Below are 22,113 nucleotides of genomic sequence, written 5' to 3'. Positions count from 1 at the left end.
TTGGATATGTTTCGATGCAGACTTGAATTGGTACGTACATCATCAGCGGGCGTCACGATTGGAATTCTCGTGGTTGAGATTCGTGCTTGCCCACGGGGGGGCGTATCAGATCCATTGAAAGAGCCGCGTGGTATGAAAGAGAGCTCTCTCTATTTTCCTGGTGGGGAGAGATGGGCCCCGAGATTGACGTAGCACCGGTATCAGGTGAACACGTCGCCAGATGGACCCCACCATTTTAATAATAAAAAGGAAAAAGAATAGTTTCCTTCGCTTCGGCAGAACAAAAACCAAACGGGTGGAGGGGCCCGCTGCCGCCTGTAATCTCCCGCGTGCATGTCGCCGCCTGCATCTCCGACTGCATCCCCCCCCCACCCCCCCACCCCCACCCTCTCTCTTCTTCGTGGCCTCCCATGTGCCTCTCCTCCGTCTCCTTTCCACCCATTCCTACCGAAGGAGAAGAAGACAGTCAAGTGACGCACTAATAACAACCAACAATCGATGATCCGATGATCATATAGATCGCAGCAATCGTGATCTTGGTCTTTGTTTCCTTTCTTCTTCTCTGTTCTTGATTGATGGACGAGAGGAAGAAGGAGGAGGAGAAGGAGGCAGAGGCTGAGGCCGCGGGCCGGAGCAGCGCGCCGCAGCGGAAGGGCAAATCCTACAGTCAGCCCCTCAGCCGCGACGCCGTCCTCAGCACTTCTGCCCGCCGCAAGCACAGCCTCGACGACGACACCCTTTCCTCTCCCTCCGATAACGCCGCCGCCCCCCGCGCCCTCTCCTGCGGCCACTACAACTCCTCCTCTCCTCCTTCCCACCATCATCGCCACAAGCACTCTTCCTCCGTCGAGGAAATCCGGTTCCCCCTCTCCCAGCAGCTGCCCCCTTCCGTCCCCTCCCCACCGCACCACCACCACCAGCATGCCCCCACCGCCCCTGTCTCCTTCGGCAATCCCTTCTCCATCGACTGCCACCGGGGTGGCTCCTCCCTCTCCGACAGCGATGGCTCCCTCACCCTCGAGCGCGTCATGTCCGAGTACGGCGGCACCCCCGGCACTATCCCCGAGTTCATGGGCAACGGCGGGGGCGTCGGCATCTTCCGCGTGCCCCACCGCTCCGCCATTCACCCCGACCGGCCCCCCGCCATCGAGGTGCGCCCGCACCCGCTGCGCGAAACCCAGGCTGGTTCCTTCCTCCGCACCATCGCCTGCACTACCTCTCAGCTCTGGGCGGGCCAGGAGTCGGGCCTTCGAGTGTGGAACCGCAAGGACGCGTTTGACAGTTTGGGGCCCGGCGTCACGGTGAAGAGGGGCGACGAGAAGAGTGCCCCTTTCAGTGAGTCTTGCCGCACCTCGCCGACGCTCTGCTTGGTGGTGGACGTTGCCAATGGCTTGATCTGGAGCGGACACAAGGATGGGAAGATTCGGTCATGGAAGATGGACCAGCCGACCAGCGCAAATTCTTCTCTGGATGACGGTGGTGTTGCTTCTGCTATTGGTGGTGCCCCTCCATTTAGAGAAGGCCTTTCCTGGCCGGCACATCAACGATCTCCTGTGCTATCCATGGTTATCACATCTTATGGTAATTACCGTCCAACAACATTAACTTTGCAATTAGTCCTGTCTTTTTTTATGAGATGTGCTAAAGAAACTGATTGCATTTATTACTGTCTTGGTGAGATTTGATAAAGGAAGAAAAACATTTGCTTCTATTCTTCCTTCTTTGGTGAAATTAGCCGTCATCTCATAATTTCTGCAAATACAATCTTTTTATGAACAACATAAATCTAGGACAGGGAGGATTTTGGAATAGAGAAAAAAAACAGAAAAATCATATCCATGCAGAACTAGGGCATGGGCACAACTTAAGGTTTCAGGTGGCAGCATCAGTGCCAATTGATGAACAGCAAAAGAAGTCATTTTTCTCTTAGAAAGGACCATTGATTTTGTTTGAAACAAAGCCCATGACTTTTGTCAAGATGTGTATCACTTATCTTCAGAAGATGTATCATGTGCTAAATTGAATATAACATTGTATCTAAAAACATCAATTTTTTTGTTTGACCCAATAGGCATTATATGATCTGTGATGTTGTTTATATATTATAATCTTATGAGTTGTTTGGGTGCAGTTGTGCCTGTGTGCTTAAGAAACCAGATGCACTCCAGTTACTGGTATGCAATGGCATGATGGTGCTTGCAACAAGTGCATCAGCCTACACTGCCATTGATGCTACATATATTGGTACAAGACACATCATGATCTTTTGCTGATATTTGTAATGAAGTTTTCCAGTACAAATATCAGTACAGAATGATTTAGTGTGTCGGCCAATCATAATGGTCCACAAATTTGACTCACATCAACTTTAAAATTTGAGGCTCAAATCTCTCCTGTTCTTGCTAATTTACAGGTACTATTTGACATGAAGGTGATTTTGACTATTTCTGGGCCACCTTTTGCTCAAATTCTGTTTGTCAGTTTGTGCACTACTTGCATCAGGGCTTTGTCGAGTTAGTCTGCTTAATGTTAAATAGGATTCATGTAGACAAATTTATTGGAACTTGACTGTTCCTTGGCTTTGTTGAATGTTCTTTGTGATGATAGAATAATTTGAGCAAAATGTTCAAATCAGCACAGGTCTCCTGACTCCCATCAGACTTTACTATCTCTGCTAGGCTCCAATCTTCCAACCTTTGAGCCATGGTAAAATTTAGTAAATATATGCATGTGTCTGATGCTTGCATTTTTTTTCTTGAAATTTGTTGATAAAAATATAATCAGTCATTTTGAACTCAAGTTTAACAGTTCCTATTCAGTTTCGTTGTCATTATCATCCATATATAATGTCTTTACTATCAGTGCATGCTGCCAAGCCCCAAGTATCTTTTTATGTTTTTCTGCTTTAAACTTTTATGATTCTACAAAAGTTGGCATTAATCAAGTTGATAAACCCTGGTTCTAAGGTCAAGATTTCAATAATAGTATGTATGTATAAGCTCATACATTGACTGGCTATTGAGAAGGACTTCATCCCCCTTTCCCTTCTGGTGCTTGGGTTAAAAGTTACCTCTTCCCCAGGCAAAATGCAGATGAGGATGTTTGGGGAATCAACCAATTCACTAAGAGGTAGAAGCATTCGGGTGACAGCAATAGGTGGAGCATTAGCAAAGAAGCCAGTATTGTGATCTCATACCAGTAGAAGAAAGGGGCTGTTTTTCTGTAAATTCAATGAATCAACATCTAAGACTTTAATCTGCAGTTTGAATGCATTTTAACTACGAACCTTAACTTTATTAGTTGTTGGATAATGGCTAAAATTATCCTCTGGTTGGTCTTCCATCTATCTGTTTCTTTGATTTATATTTAATGGTCTATTTTCTAAAATGCTAAGAAAGATTGTTTAATGCTCTACTTTTCTTCATCGGTTTCAACAAAAAGTAGTGCCCTAAATGTTTTTGGAGCTTATTAATTCTGGCATATAATGGATTTTCAACTCCAGGTGAAATATGGTCAGGTTCTGAGGGCGGAGTCATAAGGGCCTGGCCTTGGGATGCCATTGGAAAGGCCCTTTCTCTTTCTGCGGAAGAAAGACATATGGCTGCTTTGCTAGTTGAGAGGTCATATATTGATCTTAGAAGCCAAGTCACCGTGGGTGGTGTGTGCAACTTGCCTGCTGTAGATGTGAAGCATATGGCATCTGATAATTGCAAGTCCAAAGTATGGAGTGCCGGTAGTCTAACCTTTGCATTATGGTATGTTCATTAGTGTTTTTGTGAAATCCCTTAGTGCTGGTCAGATTTCAGGCTTATTCTGTTAATTTGGATAACCTATTTGTTATCATTCAGGGATTCTCGTACAAGGGATCTTTTGAAAGTGTTTGGTATTGATGGCCAGGTAGTGACTCGGGTTGAGCTACCATCTGCACAAGATCCATACGTTGAGGATGAAATGAAGATAAAATTTGTTTCATCATCAAAGAAGGAAAAGTCACAAGGTTCAGTTAGTTTTTTTCAGCGTTCTCGGAATGCCCTGATGGGAGCAGCTGATGCTGTTCGCAGAGCTGCAGTAAAGGGAACATTCGGAGAAGATAATCGGAGAACAGAAGCCCTAGCTATATCGATGGATGGTATAATCTGGACTGGGTGCACAAATGGATCGGTAATCCTGTGGGATGGAAGTGGGAATAGATTGCAAGAAGTTCAGCATCATTCTTCTTCTGTACAATCCATTTGCACATATGGGCCACGGGTATGGGTAGGCTATGTTAGCGGCAAAGTTCAGGTTATGGATCTGGATGGAAATCTGATTGGAGAGTGGGTTGCACATGGTAGTCCTGTTATAAAAATGGTAGTCGGAGGTGCGTATCTGTTCACACTGGCACATCATGGTGGCATACGTGGGTGGAATATAAGATCTCCTGGACCTATTGATGATTTGTTGAGAACAGAGTTTGCTAACAGGGAGCAGTCTTATGCAAAATATGAAAACATTAAGATCTTGACTGGAACATGGAATGTTGGACAAGAAAGAGCATCTCATGATTCACTCATAATCTGGTTGGGTGGTGCTGCATCAGAGGTTGGATTAGTTGTTGTAGGATTGCAAGAGGTAGAAATGGGGGCTGGATTCCTGGCAATGGCTGCTGCTAAAGAAACTGTAAGATATTTTTGCACTGATCTATTCTGGCATATGACGCCTCACGCCATACACTACCTACCATAAAGCATCATTGATAGTGAAGATTAGAAATTCTTGTTTTATCTATTTTTCTAGATTATTGACATAAGATGAGTGTCTTATTGCTTCTATTTTTAGTAAGATCCATCTTTAGTAGACCACTGAAAGCAAACTGTTGTTCTTAGAAATGATTTTTATTCTTATCACCAATCTATTAATAAGTGCTACAATCTCACATCACTTATTTCAACTAATTTCTGTAGTTTATTGAAATGTGATTGATGAGCTTAACTAAGAGAAAGGATCAAGCATATAGCTATTGAGCATGTCACTTAAATTTTGCATGTCACTTAACTAAGAGTGTGACCTGTGCTTCACATAACCATTTATTTCTTCGTTATAAAATTGTCATATAAACATTTTTATTGTGGCCAAGGCCTTCATGTATATGTAGACTAGTAGCCAACATTTCCCCATACCACAATTAGATTCTTGAATCAAGGGTTCATAACCATGTGCTGTCATTGGAGTCCTTTAGTTACTCTTCACATGCTAACGCAGATATGTACGAGGACTGAGCCAATGTTCTCATTGCAGTAGACACCAACATGTATTAGATGCTGAGAATTGTAAACCATATGAACAAATATTTGTCCACCTGATCAAGAATCACATATGTGGAAAACTTTGTGGTTTTTGAATATAAAATCTGACGTAGTCTTACCTTGTAGAAGAAAACAACTTGCTAGTATTGAACTTGTCTGTTTCTCATTAAAATTTACTCCCATCCAGTGGAATGAAAATTTAGAAGTCTACTCTTGACTACATGAGCTAAAATAAAAATTGTAGACCTACTTACCAAATGCCCTTCTAATTGACAGCAAAGTCATAATTTGTCTATATTTATCTGGTTAGGAAGAGATCTTAGGTTTCTTCTTATGTTATTAGCTGATTGAGAAAATATGTTCAACCCATTATGTTCTCATATCATGGTTTAGATCTTGGTGGTGATGATAACTTGCATTTCACTCTTGTGATTTCAGGAAAATAAGGTAAGGTCTATATGATAATTGAGCATCAAAGGATCTCCTTTTAAGAGTTTAAAAGTTGGTATACTAATACTATTATGAACATAAAAATCAGATATCTGAAACAGTTATTTCTCTGATAACCTGGCAAAATTCATCAAGTAATGATCTACAGACATTCTTAATCTAATGGAATATGACCTTTAAACTTAGGTCACTTTTGCTATCAAATTTCAAATGCTCATGGTGTTTTAGTGTTCCAGCAGTCAGGTTTCTTTGAAGATCAAGACTTATGTTTGGTACATTTCAACAATTTTAGGTAGGACTTGAGGGGAGTGCCAATGGGCAATGGTGGTTGGGTACCATTGGCAAGACCTTAGACGAAGGAACATCTTTCCAACGTGTTGGTTCCAGGCAGTTGGCAGGGTTACTAATTGCTGCATGGTGAGCATTAAAATCAGCCATTCTGAAGAAATAGGAAATTTCTTATTTTGGATTAATTGTATGTCTATTTAAATCTTTCTAAGCACATCAATCAAACATCTAGCTTGTCTGTATTTTATCCTATTAGTCCATCATGTATAATGTCTCTATTCTATAATTTTCTAGGGCCAGGAAGAGCCTTCGACCATATATTGGTGATGTTGATGCTGCAGCGGTGCCATGTGGGTTTGGGCGTGCAATCGGTAACAAGGTACTCATAGAACTCTTTGCTTTCAGTTCTTATCTTGCATCTTGTTTTAGTTTCCTTTTGGGAATAAAAAAAAGGCATTATTCTACAATATACATGATTGACTTTCAAGTACAGAACATACAACACACATGGGATAAAGATTTTGGTGATACATTTTTGGCTTAAAATTTTCAAAAGACATGCAACTTATACAGCTGCTTCGTCAGCACAAAGCTGTGCCAGAGAGACAAATCATATTTACTGCCAGGTGTTTCTGGAAAAATGATGTAGCAATCTAGTAGTCTAGAGTTGTCATCTAAGGTGAAAATTTCTAGATTAAGAGCAAGCTAAGCATGCCTTCTTGACTCTGAAACAAATCTACACTTGATTCATCATATAATTATCAATTTTACTCGGTCATTTACAATGCTGAAGTCACTTCTGGCCTTATATTTCCCAGAATAATGACTAATTTTCTTTCCACAGCCTTTTATGTGCTAATGTAGTTACAAGCAAAATTGTGTGACGTCTTTTTGCTCAAAAAAGAAACGAAGAATTGTGAAGATCCAGCTAGAATTCCCATTATTTTCATTTCTGTATTAAAGCTCTTTTTTACCTTTTATGAAGAGTTTCAAATTGGTCAAAATTTACTAGAATCATGTTAGCATTTCCTTTTCATATCATATCATTATTTCTATTGTTTCAGATGAACTTCTTGAATCAACAAACCTGTAGTAACAATAGAAGACAAATAAAATAACTTATACTTCATTCTAGCTTAATACAGGAATTTTTGAACCATCTTACCTCAATTTTAAGAAGCGGAAAATTCTAGCTTGGATTTTCTGTTGGATTTTGGATAAAAGAAGATAACTTGGTTGTTCAAAAGAGAATGATATTCTTATATATATTATTTTGTAAGTGCACAATTAGTTCACTTCTGAAACATGCACACGTGTGTGTGTGAATATGTGTATGTGTGTGTGTGTGTGTATATATATATATATATATATATATATATATATATATATATATATATATATATATATATATAATGAGTGAGAATATGTGAGGCCTACTCCTTGTCCTCCAAGTTATCCTATTCTGTTTTTTATCATCCAGTTACACGAGGCGCATCCAGTGCAGTCTTAAATCCGATTGTTCCTTAACTTGAACTCTAGTTTTTCATGTCACAAAAGAGCAACTTTACCGTTGTACCAAGGACCATCCTCTAACTTGCAATCAACTTATGCCAATACCAAATGCTCCCACAGTACACTTCGAAACAAGCAAGATATCAATATGGTCTTGGTTAGTGTTCCCAAATATATATGTATGATTTATCACTGCATAAAAATAGTCAATCCCAACTGCAAAATATATACACCAGGAAGTGAAGCTGGCTATATGGATTGTTTTCATCCGAAAGTAATTTCTGACTCCTTATTTGATTAAAATGATCAGATCTGTGTGTTCTATTATTAAATGTAGAAGCAGAAAAAAGTCTGTCATGTACTTATAACTCTAAATCAGATCTTGGAAATAGGGGATTTTTTTTTCATTTGGTAGAAGGACTTTCGCCTATGAATTGAATTTCTTTCTAGTGACCAAATCTATGTGTGAGGAAAACTCATGTGGAGAAAATCTGTCATGTACCTAGAACTCCAACCAGATTTAGAAATTGATAAATATTTGTTGATTGGGCAAAGGACTTTCACCTATGCATCAATTTTCATTATAGTAGTCAAATCTGTGTGTCAAGAAAACTCACATGGATGTGTGTACTCATTTTACACATTTCTTTTAGTTAAAGTAATTATGTACGTGTGTTGCATTTGAACTTCTTACAGAAATATGCATCAAAACGTAACAATTGATGTGTATTGACTTGATGTATTATGATGTATATATGCAATTTGTGCATCAAATTTTATAGTTTCGTCCCAGATAATTTGAAGTGAAGTGGGGCTAAAAGAATTACCGGAAAAAAATGTGTTATAAAGTTGCTGCAGATCATTTTGTTTGGTTGTTGCTTGTCTATCACTTAATTATGTTGGATAAGTTGCGCAAAGAGATTTAAATGTGGAATTGTATATTATGTGAATCATATTTGTCTCAGTTTGTTTTGATTTAGTGCTTCTATGAGTCATGCTTTATCTTTCCTTCGTTATTGGCCATATCTGATAGCTGAGTATCAATTCATCTTTAAGTCCAAATGAAAAGGAAAATTACTCATGGTCTAAGGATTTCATACAGGGTGCTGTAGGTTTGAGGATGAGAGTCTATGATCGGATAATATGTTTTGTGAACTGTCATTTTGCTGCACATCTGGAAGCAGTTAGCAGGCGGAATGCTGACTTTGATCATGTTTATCGAACAATGGCTTTCAGCCGGCCAACCACAGGACTTCATGGAGCCGCAGGTTTGCAATTCGCATCTCTAAGCACATAGTGGGAATATGACATTAGCATGGATATGGAACACATTTATCTGTGTGCCAATACAATATTTGCAGCTTCATTTTAATACGTGTGTTTTATATCTGGTGCAGCTGGTCCTACGTCTGTTCAGTTGAACCGTGGGGTAAATGTATGTAATAAATCTTATTACTTTAAAATCAGTTGTATTAGGTAACTCTTTCAGTCTTTATTTGTTGATGCAGTTAAGTGTATATCAAATATAACTACTTTATGGCATTGGCAGGTTACAGGATCTCAACCTGATGATGGGAGACCTGAGCTGTCCGAAGCTGACATGGTCGTTTTTCTTGGTGATTTTAATTATCGGCTTCATAGTATCACTTATGATGAAGCCAGGGACATGGTTTCTCAGAGATGCTTTGATTGGCTAAGAGAAAAGGATCAGCTCCGAGCAGAAATGAAAGCAGGTAAAGTCTTCCAAGGAATGCGTGAAGGGCAAATTAAATTTCCTCCAACGTACAAGTTCGAAAGGCACCAACCGGGCTTATCAGGTATGCTTGTAACATAATTAATTTTGTGTAGATCAGTTTTTCTGGATGAGAATGTGAAGGTTAATTATTAAATAATTTTAGGTAAGATTATATCTTATACCGACGAAGATATGATGTGATGAGTGGTTGTTTATTGTTCGGTTGGCAAGCTACTTGGTTTTAAATTTTACCATTGTTGTTTCTTATGACATTCAATGAAGATAAGTTGTTAATTGCTTTCTTAGGATATGATTCCAGTGAAAAGAAGCGAATTCCTGCTTGGTGTGACAGAGTATTGTATCGTGATAGCCGTTCAATTTCGGTGGCCGAATGCTCATTAGAGTGCCCTGTGGTTTCATCAATCACACTGTAAAATTCTGTTTGAACTTTGAAGTATATTTTGCAGAATCAAAAGCAACAATGTTTGTCACTAATGAACATGGCATCTTATCTTACTAGGTATGAAGCATGTATGGATGTTACTGATAGTGATCACAAGCCTGTGAGATGCATATTCTCTGTGGAAATTGCACATGCAGATGAATTGATAAGGAGGGAAGTATGGGGACAAATAACAATGTCTCTTGGGAAAATAAGGTCCTATCTTGAAGAATCTCGTGCTATTCCAGACTTTAGTGTCGGCACAAATGACATCATCCTGAAAAACCAAGAGATTGGCACCCTTCGCATCACAAACAAGTCTGAGAAGTACAAAGCTATCTTCCAAATTATTTGCGAAGGCGAGTACATCATTCAGGGGGATGAAAATTCACCTAAGCTATGTGCTAGATGCTCCTTCGGCTTTCCTAACTGGCTTGAGGTACATTCTGGCTTCCTAATTTATAACTGACAAATAAATAATTTCATATCATGTTTTCTTTGTGACATTTATTTTTCCTCTCACTATGCAGTATCCTAGATTAGTAATTTAGTAGCTGTGCGTTAATACTGATACATTGTTAGACTGCTTCTGTAATTTGTCTAATGGATAAAAGAAGTTGGACATCACTGATTTTTTGGTTGCCCCCCAGTGTTCTCGATTTGGAGAACTTGAGGAAAGACAGTTTTGTTAGGATGTGAGATTGATTTAAGGTTATTGTTTTCTCAAATCAACAAGTTCATTTGCCGCATTGCATTGCTATCTTTATTTTTTTGTAGCATGTATTTGTTTCCTAAACTAAATGTGTTATTCTGCATAATAGGATCTGTGATTCTTTTAATGAATTTTGAACTGTGAGACTTTTTCATTATGTAAGTTATTTAAAACAGCACATGATGTTTATATAAGTGTGGTATATATATAGGGATGCCCCTAAATCCGCTGTAACCTCATCTGATTTGAGATCCAATTTGGTCAGAATTAGGGATGAATTGAGTTTATCACCCAATGAACTGAGTAGTGACCTGATCCAATAATGACCATATACAGTAAGCAGCCTATGCATGATGCTCCCACCAATCTGAGATATATGGAGGATTAATAAATGCAACTTAACTCTACAAGCTGAGAGATTTGTCTCCAAAACTTGAACCCTGGTAGCCTAAATCAAAAAGGAAATCCCTTATCATGGTGCCGATATATTAGAAGTTCAAATTATGATAGACGCAATGCGTTATAACAGTTATCCAAAAAAATTCAATCTGGCACACTCAAATTTCTAAATGCACTTTCATATTCTCCAAGTACTTGATTAGCAAAGTCAGTACTTTTTCTCTGGGGAACTGTGCCACAAGGGGATCGTAAAAGAATCATTGATCTTTCCAATATTAAGTCATCTCTGTTAGACTATTATAGTTCTTAGACATTCTTGTCTTGCCATCATTTACTAAACTTCTGCTAGATCAGCATCTATGTTGGTTTTGCCTGCGCATGACATCAGGCATCTTTCATCTTGCTCTCTATCTCTATTTTTCTCTATTTAGGTTCAACCAGCAGTCGGCATACTCAAACCTGGACAAACAATAGATGTTTCTGTCCATCATGAAGATGTCCTCACCCAGGAACAATCTGTTGATGGAGTCCCACAGAATTGGTGGACTGAAAATACCAGGGACAAAGAAGTGGAACTATCAGTGAATATCACAGGCACTGGTACAACCAGGCACAATAGTCACAGGGTCCATGTTCGTCACTCTTTCTCATTCAGGTCTGACTCTGGTGATAGAAGAGGTACTTCGAGAAGAAGTCAACCAAGCAATCAACAAAGATCTGATGTCAAAGACTAGCAGTTACCCAGAGGAGTTATGAGATGTCCATGAGATTGCACATGAAAGATAAGATGAATGTTGCCTACCTATCGGAAAATAACATTATGGTCAAGAAAACAAATTTTGCTTCTTTCGGTACATCCTCCACCTGCACAGCTCAAAATACATGTTCCTCGGAGAGAAAGCCCAAATCAGTTCTTTCCGGCAATTCCACGGTCTTACAAATGTACTTAAATTAGAGGATTTTTCTTTTTCATGTGGGTCTTGTAGACATAGCATTATGCATCTAAAGTTACATTCACCTAGATTTGTGAATTAGGTCGACACGGCATAGTTTCATAGCCCTTTGTCATGCTAATTAGCTGAGTGTACCATTGTTTGAGTTGTTCACCTGTAAGAACATGGTGTTCTGTGGACATGTGAATGGTACCATGGTTTCCTGCAATGGCATTGATCCATAATTGTCACACCATACTTGCAATTTAGTATGTACATTTTCGGTCAATCGAATCTTGTGCTTACAATCTGTATACTGCTTAGGACTGTATAGTGATCTGCCATGGTCAACAAAGATTCTAAAGTTGAGGACAAATTACATCAAGCTTGGAACTATGTCATGTTTGAGATTAGCTCAGCTTAATGATCAGCACACACAAGGAAACAAGTGGATAGCTGCCATATCTATTGCGGCTTATCTTGCTTGGATTCCTCGTGATTGAAGATTCATCGACAGATTGAACTGCACTGCTGCAGCAAACAACTTGTTATTGTCCTCCAACAAATAGTTCAGAACACAGCTAGAAAGAAACAAAATTCCCATCATGCTATTTCAATCATTTGATTCTGCTGCCGTTTTCCTCGGAGAAAAACAGGAAATGCATTTGTTGAGGTTCACAATGTCATTTTCCTAAAGAACACAAAGGAAAAGACAAAAAACTAATCATAAATTTTTTTTTTTGTTGTCGAGTAATTATTACAATTATTCTTCAACCCAAGATCCTAAATCTCATCCTCATATCGGTCTCATTAGTAAGTCAGATCAATACGATATCAGATTCGTATTATCGAATGGTGCATCCGTATAATGATCGATGCGATCGTATGCACCAGTTTTTTATCGATTTCACTGTATCTAAAGCTTAATTTGTTAAATAACATATGATCTATATATTCATATTCCTAACAAAAGACGAATGTGCTAATGAAATTTAATGAATCTTTTTTTCCAAAAAATCAAAAAGAAGATTTGAATTACTCCAAAAACCTAAAAAATGCAAAGAGAAAAAGAAGTAGGATACCATCGATCACCTCCTTTTCAGCACTCGCAAGCAGTTATCTACTACAGTGATAGCTTCTGTACTTGTACTACACCTAAAGCTAAAATGAAGTCATGCAATCAAAGCATGGAATAGTGGCAGCTTCTGCCAAAGCTCACAAGAACGGTATACTACAGTAGCTGCAGCTTTAGCTTCGTTAGCACTGAGTGGAGACCTGCACACGATAGACTCTGCACATAGCTGCAGATAGATACCTCATCGCTGGAGAGTACGGCACAAAAGAGAGTTAGAGAGATAGACAATGATTAGCTTCCTCGATTGCTTTGCTCTACCACTAATTAATTACATGTGTTGGGTATCTCAACTGTTCAAGGAGTTAGAGAGAGAGAGATTGGAATCCAGCTTATGACCACCACAAATAATAAACCAAAAATGTTTTATATTAAAAAAATATGATATAAATTAGTATCTAATTTTTGTTTATTCGATACGATATTTGGATCCTTTAAGAGTAAAATAGAAATGATAAGATGATCAATTTATTGAAGTTATTTTTTTTGGGGGGGGGGGGGGGATTGAATGAGAAATGCCTTTAAATTAGTCCCATCTAACATGACATATATACCATAGCAGATATGAATGATACTACCTCAACTATGGTTCTTCTTCTTATTCAGTAATCATAAATGCTAATCCACAAAATAAAAAAGCTCATAGATCAAAATTCTCTGTGAAATCAAAGCATTAATTATCAGCATCACAGTGACATCAAGTCTGAAATCCTTGCATCGACAGTTTCTGAGGAGCAGCAGGAACGGATGCTGACGAAGAGACGAGGAAGAAGAGACAACAGCTGAGGACAGGGCAACAAATTTTGGATCTTGAGACGACAGCGATACGCAAAGGGAATTATTGATGGGCAGCTTGGTAAATGGCGAAGCACGCACAGGGGTGGTGGGTGGGGGACCTCTCGGCTGCGCTTGGCTGAAGGCGCCGCTGCAAGGGGGGCATGAAGTCTTCCGCAAGGCGACAGTCTCACCCTACCATCATGCATCCTTATATGTTTTCAGCGCTTCGTCCCGTGTACTCCACATCTCATTTCCCATCGCAGCAGCAGCAGCAGCAGCAGCAGCAGCTCTATGGCCTCCCGAAACCCCACCTGCAGCACCTTCATCCTCTTCTTCTTCGTCTCCACCACTCTCGTCTGCGCTCTTCGACGACCAGGTCGCCACTCGTGTCACCGCTCTTCTGCCGCGTTCCCTTAACCTTCGATGCAAAACTTGTGTGTTGCAGGTCTCGGAGGACAAGTCGCCCGCTCGAGTGTCCTTCCACTGAAGGAGGAGGCAGAGCAACGTCGATGCAAAACCTGTGTTGCAGGTCTCGGAGGACAAGTCGCCCGCTCGAATGTCCTTCCACTGAAGGAGGAGGAGGTAGTAACGCCGTTGCTCTCTCTTGTCTTCTCCATCGCCATGCTGTTGCCGTGAGCTCCAACGCCTTCATCTCCTTCGTGCTTAGGGTGACAGGAGGGTGATGATCGGGTCCAGGGCTCCCATTTGCACGTACAACGAGTGCAGAGGCTGTCGATTCAAGTGCAGCGCCGAGCAAGTTCCTGTTGACGCCGGCGACCCCATGAACAGCGCCTACCGCTACAGATGCGTGTGTCATAGGTGATGGATGGTGGAACTCAATGAGAATGAGAGTGTTCTTGTCCCTGGTCTTCTTCCCGTGCCTGTACTCGATCCTAGTGAAGTGATCCTATATTACCTGTCACAATCCTCTCCACCTCTCTGTGTGATCTCTTCTTCTTCTGCTCTCTCTCTCTCTCTCTCTCTCTATATATATATATATATCATCATTCAGGTTGTCAGCTGAGGGAAAACTGTGATAGCAAGGAGATGACATGGTGAGGAACACTGATGACTCTTTGTTGCACGTACATAGTGCAATGTGCAGGGTAAAAAGTTGGCTCAGAAGAAGCTCAGGTTTTCAACCCTTACATTCTGTGTACTGATGGAGCAGTAAATCCATCTGGGGAGGAGAGTCATCTTCTTCTTCTTCTTCTTTTTACTCTTTACTGAACCACTCACTCCTCTGTGTGTTTGTGTCTGTCTGAACCCACAAGGATAGAATGCATGTGATTGATTCCATGCAAGCTTGGGGGCCACAGGAAATGAGACATTTTTTTCACCTTAATGTCAAGGTAAAAGTTATCCATCAAACACAACTGATGTGTTATGATTCACTTAAGACTAACTAAATTCATAAAGACAAGCATTCATGATGAAATGGATTAGAGATCCAACCCATGTTTGGTGGCATGCAACCATATTACCTGAATTGATATGATATGCATGGTGATATTTGGAAATGGACTTTTTCTAGGTTGGATTGAAACAACATTAAATTAGGTGCTTGATAGGACATTGGTACTGCAGCATCTTTACAGCTGATGAGCTCTGGAGATGTGACAGCCACTATATCTGCAGGTGGTAATAATACCAAGCAACTTTCCTGCTGTAATAGCACTTCAAAACTTCATGCAAACTTTAGTCTCAGGGCCTCATTATATTACCTATAAAATAAGATAAATATGTCCATAAATTGACATACAAAGAAATGTTTGGTTTCTCTTTCTATAAAACATTGCACATAATTTAGTAGTTATGTACCATATTCACTTATTGATTAAGGGTTTAAATTATCGTTCGATGTTTTTTGTACTTAACATATTGATACTCTCGTTTGATGCTAAACGATCATAACATATAACATTTATTGGATGATGATTCAATTTTTATTTAATAAAATGTAACATGTAAGGCATTTGTTCGATGATGATGGTGATTTATCAGACTCACTTTTTTTAAATATTATGAATTTAAAATTTAATACAATAATTTGATAGTGATGTATAAGATTCGCTTATCAAGGATATAAATTGGGTATTTAGAAAATAATTCGAGTACCATTTGGATAATGATTTTGAGCGTTAATTATATATTATCATATGTAATTAGCTACATTGAGATTCTTATAATTACGAAAGTAAACTACTTAATTCATTGTTCAACAAAACCCTTCTCGTTTGTTTGATTTTTAATTCTATGAATTATCTTTTTAATCTTATATAAGGATTTTAATATTTTATCTTCGTAAGTATAGAGATCTCAATATAACTTTTAAATATATAAGGAACGTGATGCTAAATATAATTAATTATAAGAATAATTTATAATTAAATTTAATTTTAAGTTTCTAATAAGCAAAAGAAAAAAAAAAAAACAAAATCAATCTCAAGCATTTTTTTTTTTTTTTTTGCCTCCCAAAAAATTTCAGGGAAACAATAAGCAGAGAGAAAAGTTGGCCTTAGAACAGTAAAGTTTGAACCCAAGCAGCTCTGCATTCATGCACGTCCTGCGGTGTATGACCACCTCAAACGTCAAATCACATTGGACCACAGAATCATCATCAGTCCATGAAATCTAGTCCTTTTTTTTGTATCTGGACTTGGCTACTGCAGCTGCTGCTCCTCCATGTCCAATCCTCCCCCACTTGCTGTTCCTCCCAACATGACAAGCTACAAAGAATTGCATCGAATCTTTGTGATGTGTATCACTCACTGCTAATCCTCTGATTAGCCCCCAACTGGTGCGTTCATTCACGGATACCTCTGCCCGCACAGCAAGAATGATTGATTGTAATGTGGGGATGGGAAGAGCGGACAGATCGCAGACAAACATTCCAAACAGGGCACTCGGGAAAGCCATTTGTGCCGGTCTATGCTCGCTCCTGGTCATGCACGCTGGAGGTGGTCCTTGTCACCGCCAGCCACCACCACCACCACCACCTTCACATGCGCTCCCCGTGAGGCGCGAGAAGGAAGAAGAGCTACAACTCATGAAGAGAGAGAGAGAGACAGAGAGAGAGAGGTGTATGTATCTTCTACAGCATGAGATGCCTGTTGTAGGGCACGTGCATGGGCCATGATCTCCGAGGGGGGGGGGGGTGCTTCGTCGTCTTCCCCGCTGCCCCATCGCCATCAGCACCTTCATCAACCTTGTCCAGATTCCTGCCCTCCATGTTCTCGTCCAATTGCCATCAGAGTCGCCGTGCAGCCAGCATTCTTTCAAACAGCTGTTACGTACAGAAGCTTTGTTCTTTAAGCTCCAAGGCGGGGACTGTTTTCACAGTAGATGGGTAAATGCCATGCAGGTAAGAACAGCAGTACTTCCATTGCAGCTTTTACCGAGACTTACCTCAGTTCTCTACTTACTTTTATCGAGCTGAAAAGTGAGCACAAACCCCATGTCAGAAGCATTGAAAGGTATTAATTCCTGCGGCCTGCATGCAGGCATATCATCGAGCGCCATACTTCTTCTTCTTCTTCTTCTTCTTCTTCCCTCTCAGGTCACTGTAAATGAGTGAAGCAAACACACATCCGTTTTCTTACTTCGGTCACAGTACGTATAACAATGAGCACAGTAATTAGGAGGTGTGGGGATCTCCGGCAGCACAGATGCCTCCAAAAACCGGCTCACCTGGTGTCAGATGTCCGCATGCGTTCTCGAGCACAGATTCGAGTGCTCAAGGGGAGCTAAAACGCTGTGCTTAGTACTCTCGTGATGGACAGGCGAAATATAGTGCCCCATTGTCAGCACAGTAGTCCCAACACAGATCGATCGATGTGCTCCTTCATGGTTTCTTTCTCCAACAGTATCATTAGCTTCACAGTCCTCCATGTTCTTCGTCATGATCTGTCGAGCTGTTCTTTTACCATGTTCATCAAAATATAACAAGTCACATATGACCGAAGAGAATGAAGAGTATCACAGCTTTTATGCATAGTTAATGATCATAATGTATAATGTATCAAAAAATGTAGCATATTATTGTACTGTATTCATTGTATGATAAGACTTTTTAATACTCTTAAGATATCATAAATATCCCTATCATCTTTCTTTTCTTAAGATACTACGACAAATAATGTCGGACGGTATATAACAAATGTAAACATCGTCATCTTCGTCGTCTTCTTTTACTACTTATTTTCTTAATATTCTATCGTAATGCTTCTTTTTCTCTTTCTTCTTTGGTCACTGAGTGTGACACAAGTGTGTTAGATTTCCGACCGATGAAATAAGAGGTTACGAGAAAAAAAATATTATTTTTCAAGAAAAATTATATTATATTATATATATGAGGTTTTCCTTAATAATTCTCCCATATATATAAATATAAATATGAATAAATCTATATATATAATAAATCCGTTCCAAAAAAAGAATAATTAAAGAAATATTCTTGCAAATAATTTGAGTTGTTGATAGTTCGATCAACCAATTGAAGAAATGAATAGTGATTTGGGCCAAAGCCCAGCATCCATTAACTTGAGGGATTTTTACACATGTATCCTTGAAAAATCATAAAAAAAAATATAATAAGATATACATATTCTTTCAAATATTAAAATCTTTTTTTTATATGATAGTCTATTTTCAACCTCGTATCTCTTTGATGTTCAAGTTAGACTAACCAATGGTTATATAATATGAAGAAAAAAAATCTAATCTCATTATCTAAGCTCGTATTTTTTTTTCTTAATTTTTGATGATTAAGAAAATATTTTATGTAACTATTGAAATTTTGTTAACATAGTGGCACAGTCAATTGTGGCTTTTGTTATTTTCTGATGACATGACTATCACAAGTTGATCTTTGGATTAGAGAAAATATTTTCGTATCAACAAATATCAGATAAGAATAATGTATTTAATTAGTATTTTTTAAGCTAACGTTCAAATGAAAATTAAGTATATATCCATTGCAAGAATATACTTATATACTTTTTTTTAATTTTAAATTTAAGAAAAATAATAAAATGTTATATTTGTAGGGAATATATATATATATATATATATATATATATAATCTTTTATGTATTTATTTGGATTTGCTTGTCTTGTATGTAACGTGGATTCATCTGTACCGTCCGCTTCGTGTGGATCTTCGTCTCGATGCAACTAGAACTCCACGGCACCCTTCCTTCTTTGGCTTCAGTCGCCACGAGGGTTTGGCCGCCGTGGTTTCGCTCCCCGTCGATCCTCCCCTGTTATTGCTCGAATCTTGAGCTCGGATTCCTGCGCGCACTGCTCCAATGGCGATCCAGCAGGATGTTAAGCTCTTCAATCGCTGGTCCTTCGACGATGTTGAGGTCCGTTCTGTTCTTTGTCCTTTTGGCTCGTAAACTGTTCCCTTCTGTCGAATGTAGTTGTTCTTTGATCCTTCGACCGTGTGATCGATACGCTTCATGCGAGATGGAACGGTATTGTATGTGGTTTGTCTTCTTTCACCTTTGTGTCACATCTGCTTTGTTTCATGAATGGTTATTGTTTCTTTTTCTTCTAATTTATGAATGGATTATGGTTATTGTATGTCTCTATATTTGTATATAGAATTTTCTCTTCGAGAGGCTCAGTTAGGAGGTTCTTATTGTTCTTTATTTGTTTCTAGGATAAATTGTTTGAAATAGGTCAACTATATAATGGTTTGAACGAATCAAATACAGGACGATGGAGAATCGATTGGATAACGTGAAAGCATTGTATGTCTGACGAAGATTTAAGAATTTAGATAAAAATAAACTAGGCTTTCCAGGGGTCGTACTTTCTGCTTAGTGACATTGGACCATCATGTACATCTTGGTTGGATCTTGCATTTCCTTTTATTAGGAGAAGTAGTGCTGTGGCATTCAGAGTAGAGTCTAAAACTGAATAATCTAGTGCTTTCTGCTGGTTACCCCCATATCTAATACATGAATTTTTTATGCTATTGTTTGTCAAGTTTTTGTTGGAAATATCTACTATATGATTAATGATCTTTTACAGAATGTATTGAATCTATAAACTATGTATAATGAAGAATGATTATTAGGTTTTGTTGTTGTCAAAATTTTAGCATCTTGTTTAAGATTTAATATGGATTTGGTCTTCTTAATTGTGTTGGCAACAACTTTGAATGAGATGATTTGAGCTTGAAGAACTTCATGTGTGCATCAGCTGAAAACAAAGTTTCAGGCTTTTTATTTTTTGTTTGGTCTTGTAGTTTATGAATCTTGGTAGAAGGTGATTTTTATCAGCATGGATATTAGAAGAATTAACCTTTAGAGCACTTGCAACATTGTTGATGTTATGTAATACAAACGAGAGGTAGTTCTTGCAATTCGAACATTGTGTTTGTCTATTCAGAGATGATAAAAATGACAAGATTATTGGATCTGATGAAAACATTTTGACAATTTCAATAGAGCATCAGTTGAAATATCAAGTCTATGCTCCTGTAAAACTGCCATAATATTTCAGCATATTATGGAAATTTGATCATTGAATGTCATAATTATTAATCGGCAAGAGGGTGAGCCTTGGTACAATAACTATGTACATTGATCCTCTCCGGATCTTGCATTGACGGGATATCGTGCACTGGGTATGCCTTTATAATTATTAATTGATATTGAGCTGGTAGACTCTTTAGTATATCTTTTTCTTTGAGTTCAAAGTGTTCATTACTCTTGTCATCTTATATTGGCTTGAGGATTTGTCAAGGATCCTTGATGAATAGAACTGGTATCAGTCTGCTTACATAATGCAGAACAACCTAGTGCATCTTGATGTATTCTTGAGATGTTCATTTACTCAAAAAATTTGAATGATCGATATAGTCCTCCTGCCTTGTTTATGCATGATGCTTTGGTCAGGGAAACTTTAGACTTCAATATGTCAAATATCGTAGTGGGTGCTCTATTAATATGATTTTGTTTATGGTATATTGTCTGCTAAAATTTCTAATTCGTTATTGACTAGTTGCGTTAAGACAAAAACAGTCAATTTGTTCTTATCCTAGTACATATGCTGTGGATACTGGGATCAATCCTATTCTCCTCAAAATGCAGGTCAGTGATATCTCACTTGCAGACTACATTGCCGTGACTCTTCCAAAGCATGCCACTTATCTTCCACATACTGCAGGAAGGTACTCTGTTAAGAGGTTCCGTAAGGCTTAGTGCCCAATTATCGAAAGACTAACCAATTCACTGATGATGCATGGTCGTAACAATGGGAAGAAGCTTATGGCTGTTTGCATTGTTAAGCATACAATGGAAATTATTCATTTGCTTACTGATGCAAACCCAATTCAAGTTATTGTGGATGCAGTTATTAACTGGTAATTGCACTTTTTGTATCTAGTTTGAAATGCATCTTTTTCTAGTGATGCAAGTTACTGTTAAAGTATTGAATTATGTACTAAATAGTGGCTTCCAATCATGATTTTTCAGAATTTGTGTGCCTTAGTCTCTCAACTGCTTTTCTCCCAAGTTTGAATGTGATAAATACAGTTCGTTCTTAAAAATGGATGTATTTCTTATGCTATTGTTTTCATATCAGTGGTCCAAGAGAAGATGCGACTCGAATCGGTTCTGCTGGTGTGGTCCGACGTCAGGCGGTTGATATCTCACCATTGAGGCGAGTCAACCAGGCGATTTACCTTCTCACAACTGGTGCTCGTGAAAGCGCTTTCCGAAACATCAAAACAATCGCTGAATGCCTCGCTGATGAATTAATTAATGCCGCAAAGGGTTCTTCCAACAGGTGAGACCTTCTATCCTTTGCTCTTGTAACCCGAGTATTCTTTTATTGGCGCATTTATCTTATCGTTGTCCTATTGCTCATGCTTTCAACAGCTATGCTATTAAGAAGAAGGACGAGATAGAGCGTGTCGCCAAGGCAAATCGTTGAGCGCATCATCATCTTTCTATTCTGTTTTGCCTTTGATTGGTGACTTTGTCTTCGATCTATCATGTTCGGTAAACAATGAACACCTCTAAACAAGAGGTTTTTGTTTATGGATTAAAATTTGGATTCAACTGAGTATTCCCATTTATCCCTTTGTTCCGAAGCTGAAATTGTTTTCTTTTTTCTGTATGCAAAGACGACACTTCAAAGTTGCTCCACAAAACATGCCTTTTGACGTAGATAATACAACAATTTACCTCCATGAGTTGGCAAGAACGCAATGCAACCTATTTGGAAGATCCACCTGCTAATGATATCCACTGCATTTTATCCATACAAATGCATGACATTGATTGGAGGTGATATATGTCCCACGAACACTTTGAGTTATATATATATGTTCGACCTTTTTATTACATGTCAAAGTTACGAAGTTGTAATCATGCTACTAATTTGTTCCACATGTCGGTCTTCGTAGCGTCCGTTACAATGTTTATGACGGCCG

The 22,113-nt window shown here is 38.8% G+C and overlaps 1 protein-coding gene, 1 long non-coding RNA gene and 1 pseudogene across 2 annotated transcripts; all 3 read left to right on the top strand.

The window, feature by feature from the left end:
• The first annotated feature begins 387 nt into the window (after positions 1-387).
• On the top strand, positions 388-12,008 carry LOC135674567 (type I inositol polyphosphate 5-phosphatase 13-like). The gene is made up of 11 exons (XM_065184526.1): positions 388-1,581; positions 3,503-3,755; positions 3,849-4,659; positions 6,028-6,152; positions 6,318-6,402; positions 8,638-8,803; positions 8,933-8,970; positions 9,085-9,352; positions 9,577-9,700; positions 9,791-10,151; positions 11,255-12,008. Exons 1-11 carry the CDS (start codon positions 576-578, stop codon positions 11,555-11,557), a joined length of 3,540 nt encoding a protein of 1,179 aa, XP_065040598.1. The 5' UTR covers positions 388-575; the 3' UTR covers positions 11,558-12,008.
• A 1,905-nt stretch (positions 12,009-13,913) lies between these two features.
• On the top strand, positions 13,914-14,915 carry LOC135675165 (uncharacterized). The gene is made up of 3 exons (XR_010513823.1): positions 13,914-14,040; positions 14,110-14,246; positions 14,332-14,915. It is a non-coding gene; the product is annotated as an uncharacterized LOC135675165 (long non-coding RNA).
• A 3,913-nt stretch (positions 14,916-18,828) lies between these two features.
• LOC135674566 (small ribosomal subunit protein uS7-like) lies at positions 18,829-21,754 on the top strand (annotated as a pseudogene).
• The last annotated feature ends 359 nt before the right edge of the window (positions 21,755-22,113 follow it).

This window comes from Musa acuminata, chromosome BXJ1-5 (assembly GCF_036884655.1).
Source record: "Musa acuminata AAA Group cultivar baxijiao chromosome BXJ1-5, Cavendish_Baxijiao_AAA, whole genome shotgun sequence".
Lineage (NCBI taxonomy): Eukaryota > Viridiplantae > Streptophyta > Magnoliopsida > Zingiberales > Musaceae > Musa > Musa acuminata.
This window is presented reverse-complemented; position numbering and strand designations above follow the sequence as displayed.